This window comes from Scyliorhinus torazame, chromosome 2, assembly GCF_047496885.1.
Source record: "Scyliorhinus torazame isolate Kashiwa2021f chromosome 2, sScyTor2.1, whole genome shotgun sequence".
NCBI classification, from domain to species: Eukaryota; Metazoa; Chordata; class Chondrichthyes; order Carcharhiniformes; family Scyliorhinidae; genus Scyliorhinus; species Scyliorhinus torazame.
Window position 1 is genome coordinate 288497318 of NC_092708.1, and position 7255 is coordinate 288504572.

Consider the following 7255-nt stretch of genomic DNA (forward strand, 5'->3'; position numbering starts at 1 on the left):
TGCAAGGCTGGCTGGAGAGATGGATTGATGGACGGAAGGCTGGACGGCTGGCTGGATGGATGGCTGGCTGGAGGGATGGATGGATGGATAGAGGGCTGGATGGATGGCTGGAAGGATGGATGGCTGGATGGCTGGATGGATGGATGGCCGAATGGATGGCTGGCTGAAGGGATGGATGGATGGATGGATGGCTGAATGGATGGCTGGATGGATGGATGGCTGGATTGGTGGCTGGCTGGAGGGATGGATGAATGGATGGATGGCTGGATGGATGACTGGATGGCTGGATGGCTGGATGGATGGCTGGCTGGGCGGGTGGATTAATGGATGGATGGCTGGATGGATGGCTGGATGGATGGATGGATGGCTGATGGCTGGCTGGAAGTATGGATGGATGGATGAATGGCTGGATAGATGGCTGGCTGGAGGGACGGATGGATGGATGGATGGCTGGATGGATGGTTGGATGGATGGATGGCTGGATGGATGGCTGGCAGGAGGGATGGATGGATGGATGGCTGGAAGGATGGCAGGATGGGTGGATGGCTGGATGGATGGCTGGCTGGAGGGATGGATGGATGGATGGCTGGATGGATGGATGGCCGAATGGATGGCTGGCTGAAGGGATGGATGGATGGATGGCTGAATGGATGGCTGCATGGATGGATGGCTGGATGGATGGCTGGCTGGAGGGATGGATGAATGGATGGATGGCTGGATGGATGGCTGGATGGCTTGATGGCTGGAGGGATGGCTGGCTGGGCGGGTGGATTGATGGATGGATGGCGGATGGATTGCTGGATGGATGGATGGATGGATGGATGGCTGGCTGGAGGTATGGATGGATGGATGAATGGCTGGATAATTGGCTGGATGGAGAGATGGAAGAATGCATGGATGGCTGGATGGATGGCTGGATGGAGGGATGGCTGAATGGATGGCTGGCTGGAGGGATGGATGGATGGCCGGATGGCCGGATGGATGGCTGGATGGATGGATGGCTGGATGGACGGCTTGCTGGAGGGATGGATTGATGGATGGATGGCTGGATGGATGGCTGGATGGATAAATGGCTGGATGAATAGCTGGCTGGAGGGATGGATGGATGGATGGATGGCTGGATGGCTGGCTGGATGGATGACTCGCTGGCGGGATGGATGGATGGGTGGATGGATGTGTTGATCTCCAAATTTCTTTCCCTGTCAGTCTGGCCTCAATAAAAGTTGAGACGGATTCGCACGTAAACAGAAGTTATTTATTAAGCTTGCAAGCTTGAATCATCTTACAGAAATGTAACAGGACATCCTGCCTCTTACACTCCAGAAAACGACTGACTAAAAGACAAAGGAATCTCTGCAAAATCAGTTCAAATGGTATCAAGTTTCACATACTCGACGGACATAGGTCAGCCTAGGTCCCTCCTGACCTGTTTAATCTATTCTGATTGGCTCACTTCCAATCCCTTTCTCTGGCCCCTATCAATGCAGCCTCACTCTTATAGACACACCTCTTCCTGCTTTTTCCATGCGGTCTCAAATTCCTTTGTCCCTAACTGCAAAAATCAAAGTGGCTTATTTCTACATTACATTAACTAGTAACTCTAAAGTAACTATTTTATATCACATTCGTCATTCCCTCCTTTTATCATTCCATGATAACCGAACTATCCAATCTATAGCTACGGTTCCTCATCTAAAAAGATTCGTCGCTGCATTTCCAATTCCTGTCTTAGCCCCCCTTCATTTGCTTCACCCTCATGGATTTTAACAGTTAAATTTTTTTTCTCGGTGATTGGGGCGGTGATCTGATCTAGTGCACCCCGCATTCTACCCATCACACATTTAAGGATGGCCAGGCCCACAAAGATGCAGCCGATAGCTACTACTAGATACATGGCCATATTTATCAACCAGTCCTTCCATCCTCCAGATCCCCAGTTACCCCAAGAGTCAGGATCCTGCATCCCGTCCAAGTGATCCCGTATGCGATCCATAAATTTAGTAATGTTAGCGGTCAAGTCTTGAACACCCATGATCCACTTGCCCTGTACTATGGCGCATACCCCACCCTCACGGGCCAGAAGATAGTCAAGAGCATACCGGTTCTGCATTGCAAACAACCGTAGCTGAGACAACTCCTTGGTTATTGCCCCGAGGGCTCCCAAGGTTTCATTTCCCAAGATGGTAAGGCCGCAAATAAAATAATTCCGATCACTAACAGCCAAGGAACCCCCCACACCTCCCAGTGTCAATACGCTCAGAATGCCCCACCCGGCTGAGTGGCCCCGGTTGGGTGCAAGAACCTGAGGTTTTTTCCAGTTCTCGCAAAATTCAGCAGAGACTGCCCGGCGTGCTAACTGATTATGCAGGTTCCACGCCGAAGGGCAGGGGACTGTGGTAGGGACTAGAGTCCCAATAGCAATTCGGCGGGGAAATGGGGTGACAAAACGTTGGTCGCCGCACCATTAAATAAAAAGTAGTATCCTTGTTCCGTGTGGAGACTAGCATCACAATCAGCATATCGGTTGCGTAAGGACCTCCCAGTAGCCCAGTTTATCCAATTTTGAAATGCCCATTCGGGCCGCCCAGCAATGCGGAAAGCCCTATTCCCGACAGTGATATGAGAGACATTCGCCCAGCCACAAAGGAGCTGGAGGCCAGCGTTCAATGGAACGCAAGTGGTGCTATAACAAACGCATTGGCCAGACGCCTGGGTGATATGGCACCTCCTGTCCGTACAGGTGGGAAACAGACATGTTATATTTGTGTCCACCTCTACCAGCAAACAGCCATATCCTTCACTGCTGAAGCAATTCTCGTATGACCGGGAATCCCTATTGGGAGTGAAGTGGCTAGGTATGTACGCCCTCCACCGTCGCAGCCTATCGTACTGTGAATGGGAATTATCCCGAGGAAGGGGAAGGCAAATAGCCGGTGGTGCTGAATCCGGATCGTAAGGAAGAGTGACTTGCTCGGGCAATGGCTCGGAACGCTGACAATGAACCACCATTTGGGGAGTGCCCCAAAGCGGTGAAACAGAAAATAACCTAGACACCGCTGCGGGGTTTGGGTAGCAGACAACCCGTCCCTGGCCATACAGACGGTGGTAAATCTGGTAGAAGAGATTCATACTACCCGGGTTTTCCTCAGTTTGGCCTTTAATTGACTTAAGTGCATCTCCCGGTAACCTACGTTCTAGCTGTACTTCCCTTCTCACACGCCCCGTCCTCTCTCTAGTCCCTTTCTCTTTCTCATGGTCTCTTCCTACACTCTTCTGACAGCCTGATGTTACCTTTATTGTACCACTTTTAACACATCCAAAATCAAATTTACATGTATTCCGAAAACAAGGCAATGTCCATATAATGTTCCCTTCCCATCGCCGGGACCGGTGCAACTGCTTCATGACTCCTGCATTCTCCTTAACTTTGATGACCTTCCATGAGTCGATACCATGTCCTCGTATATGGGGGCAGCGAAGAACATCACCTTTGCATAGGTGATGTATCCTTGTAGATTGGTTGGGGCTACACAGATACATAATATTCCCCTTTTCCATGTCCATCGCCAATAACACGCCAAGCGAAGTGAGGCCAAATATCAGACAGACGATGCGTAGCCACTCCATCATGCTCCACACCTGTAAAATAGCACTGGAGAAGGGAGGCAGGTTAGTATCCGACCCTTTACAGTAGTGGAGATGGACTCAATTTACAGTGATGTAGGTGGACCCAAGCACTTCGCCCCTCCACTTTAACTGCTGTGGGGGTGGTAAGGAGAACTTGGAAGGGCCCGTCCCATCGCGGCTCCGACCCCTTCCTAGTCCAATTTTTTTGACCATGACATAACTACCGGGCTGGACTGAAAGTGAGCTAGGTACTGGGGGCAATGGCTCGTGAGCCGTGCGGACTTGGCCATTGAGTTCCTTGAGCACTTGCGTAAGGGCTAGAACATAGGTGGTCATTTCCTCAGTCATCTGATGAAACTGAACCAGTCTGGGAACCTGCAGACTCCAGGGAGTTCTAAGAGGCCTGCCATAGAGAATCTCGGCGGGAGAGAGCCGGGCTGGTCCCACAGGTGTAACCCGCTGCTGGAAGAGGGCAACGGGGAGCAACTTAAGCCATGTCAGTCCCGTGTCTGCTCTTAATTTAGCCAATTTAGTTTTGAGGGTCTGATTGTGTCTCTCAACCACCCCGGCTGCCTGCGGTCTGTAAGCACAGTGTAACTGCTGGCGTATGCCCAACTGGGAGCAAAACTCCTTGTTAATTTTTCCAATAAAATGAGGCCCATTATCAGAACTTAACTGAGCTGGTATACCGTACCGGGGAATGATTTCCCTCATCAAGACTTTAACCACAGGAGCAGCTTTACTATAGATAGTCGGATACGCCTCAACCCATCTGCTGAACACATCCACAATGACCAAAACATATTTATAACATTGACACCTTTCCAACTCAATGTAATCCATTTGGAGCGTCTCAAAGGGACCACTGGGCAACGGGGTTTGCCCCTTCCCACAAGGGATACCTTTTCCGGTGTTATATTGCTGACAAATCAAACACCGATTACTGATACTTTGGGCCAACCCCTGCATTTTAGGGTGCCACCAAGTGTCCAGCAACAAATCACTAGTCCCTCGAGCCCCACAATGAGTTGCAAAGTGTACACATTCGATGACCCATAAAGCCAGTACATCAGACATACAAGTCTGATGTGCAGGCGTGGTCCATAAAGAGGAAACAGAATCATATGTACAACCTAACCGTTTCCACATTTGTTTATCACTCTCAGGAGCGTCCTCCTGTAACCTTATGACGTCTGGCATTGGCTTGTCAGAAGCAGACACATTCATAGTAGATCGTTTAGTCTGACTTAACATTTTAGGCACCATCACTTGCTGAATTTGTGCGGCTGTGCGCGCTGCACAATCTGCTCGTTCATTACCAACGTCAACTGGGGTTGTACCATTCGTGTGGGCAGCGCATTTAATAACGGAAATCTGCGCTGGCAGAAGGAGGGCCTGCAGTAGGTCATTAACTAAACCCCGGTGGGATATTTGACCACACATAATCATGTCAGGTTGTTCTGACGAAATGTCACTCAAATCGCCCCTTATTGTGGTAGTTTCCTGAATCAAGGCTAAACAGTCGTGGCCAGGTGCGTCTTCATGGACAGGGGGACCACTAAGAAAACAGGCTGGATTGATAGTGGTACAGTGTTTAAATGTCAGACGTGGATTGTTCAAAAGGTATATCTCATTCCTATTCTGACGAGCTGCGGTAAGATGCTGACCATTCGCCCCATATCCCTGGCATGGTACTGGTCATGGACCTGACGTGTAATATGAGGGCTTACCGAAGCTGACTGTGGCCATAAATGTGGTGATATTGTATCAAAATCGGCTGTACCTTCTTTTCCCGTGACTGTGGCTGTAACCTTGACTGGCCATTCGGTCTCAAGTAATGGCCGGTATTTGTCCTCCAACTCCCTGTTTCGTCCAGTTCTGTCATAGGCCAGGGTAACGTGATGCAGTGATAGTGGCTGTTCAATGTCTAACGTCCACCACTGGGGGGTGATAGAAATATAGCACTGTTGTCTCATCCTCCTCTTCGCTGATCCACCCACCCAAAGTCACTATATTGGAGCTCCTGCTGGTAAACTACCATTTCTGCCGCTTGTTGGGATCGCAGATCATCCTTTTTCATTACATACTCAGTCTTAACCTTTGTAACTGAGCCTCCTTCTTGGCCTACACCCTCCTTCCAGTAAAATCTGACTGCCCTTGCCATCTGGGAAGGGTCGTTCTCTGTCCAATTCATGTTATTACATTTCACAGCAGTAACCACAGAAGGTGGTAGGCAATGCATTAACATAGCACAGTATTGAGGGGAATTCTGACCATTTTGATACAGCAAATCGCCTGACTGCCCCCGGTAGATTTCATTAAAACGCCCCAGACATTCCTATGGCTCATCAATCTTCCTAGGTTTTAGGTCTAAGATAACAGAAAGATTTATGGGCCTTTGAAATGTGCTATTCAACGCATTCAAGATCTGTGTCCTTCTTTTCTCTATTTGCTCTCTTCTTTTTTAAAACTTAAAAATGTTTGAAAATTCAAATTGAATTACTGCAACTTGCAAGCTTAGCTCTGATCTCAACTCAGAACTAAATTTACAATTTGCTTAACACAAACTTGTATAACATTTACAACTTAATTATTTCTTTATCTTAACAATTTTTTCTTTTAACAAGTTTTTTTTTCTGTTACATACACATAAGTATTAGCAAAATCAACTATCATAAGTATTAGCAAAATCAATTATCATCTCCAGATTGACACTTTTTAAAATGGTGTCCATGATCTTCTTTAAGTTTCTATTAATCTCCAGATAAAATGAGATAAACCTTATTTCAAGTAAGTAAAATTTAAGATTCTGGCAATTTCAATCAATTGCTTTCGAAAATAATAACTTTTATCAAAGAGGTGGAGAAACCCACTGGTTTCCTTTAATTAATTCAAAACGTAACTTTGCTGGTGTTCACTGACTCAAAGGAAAGGTATCCGATTACACTGCAGACTGGTGCTGTTATCTCAAGGCCTGAGTGAGAAGCACTGTCTGTTTTCAACTCCGCCTGCTGCTGTTAACCCTTTGAGAGACTTCTGCTTCAACCTCACAATCTCAACTAGACCTCGGAACTTTACAGTCCAAGGAGACAATTTTAGCTTAATCAACTATATATTTAAAACACTCACACATAGAGTTGAACCATCTTCAGATTTAAAAACAGTTATACTGGACTGAACCCCCATCTATTGAAGTCCCATCAGCCCCTGAACCCATATAATAGACTGAACCTTTATTATTTAAAGTCCCATCAGCCTCTGAACCCTGATAATAGACTGAACCTTTATTATTTAAGTCACATCAGCCTCTGAACCCTAATAATAGACTGAACCTTTATTATTTAAGTCACATCAGCCTCTGAACGCCGATAATAGACTGAACCTTTATTATTTAAGTCACATCAGCCTCTGAACCCTAATAATAGACTGAACCTTTATTATTTAAAGTCCCATCAGCCCAAAACCCTAACCCAAGCCGAAACAACAATATGAAATCCCATCAATTAAAGTGCTAATCCCCAGACTGACCTGTGATTTCGTCGAGGCGGTCTTTCTGTGCCAACCGCGAGTGACCAGACTAATCAGACGATAAGAAGAGGGGAACAATCAATGCTGGTCGTTTTCCATT

At 47.2% G+C, this 7255-nt stretch overlaps 1 protein-coding gene across 1 annotated transcript; it reads right to left on the minus strand.

Annotated features, from left to right (window-relative positions):
• Nucleotides 1-2403: 2403 nt before the first annotated feature.
• Nucleotides 2404-6381, minus strand: LOC140407260 (uncharacterized). The gene is made up of 2 exons (XM_072494886.1): nt 5411-6381; nt 2404-3652 (listed from the first exon to the last, which is right to left on the minus strand). The coding sequence occupies exons 1-2, from the start codon at nt 5449-5451 to the stop codon at nt 2404-2406; spliced, it is 1290 nt and encodes a 429-aa protein (XP_072350987.1). The 5' UTR covers nt 5452-6381.
• Between the last annotated feature and the right edge of the window lie 874 nt (nt 6382-7255).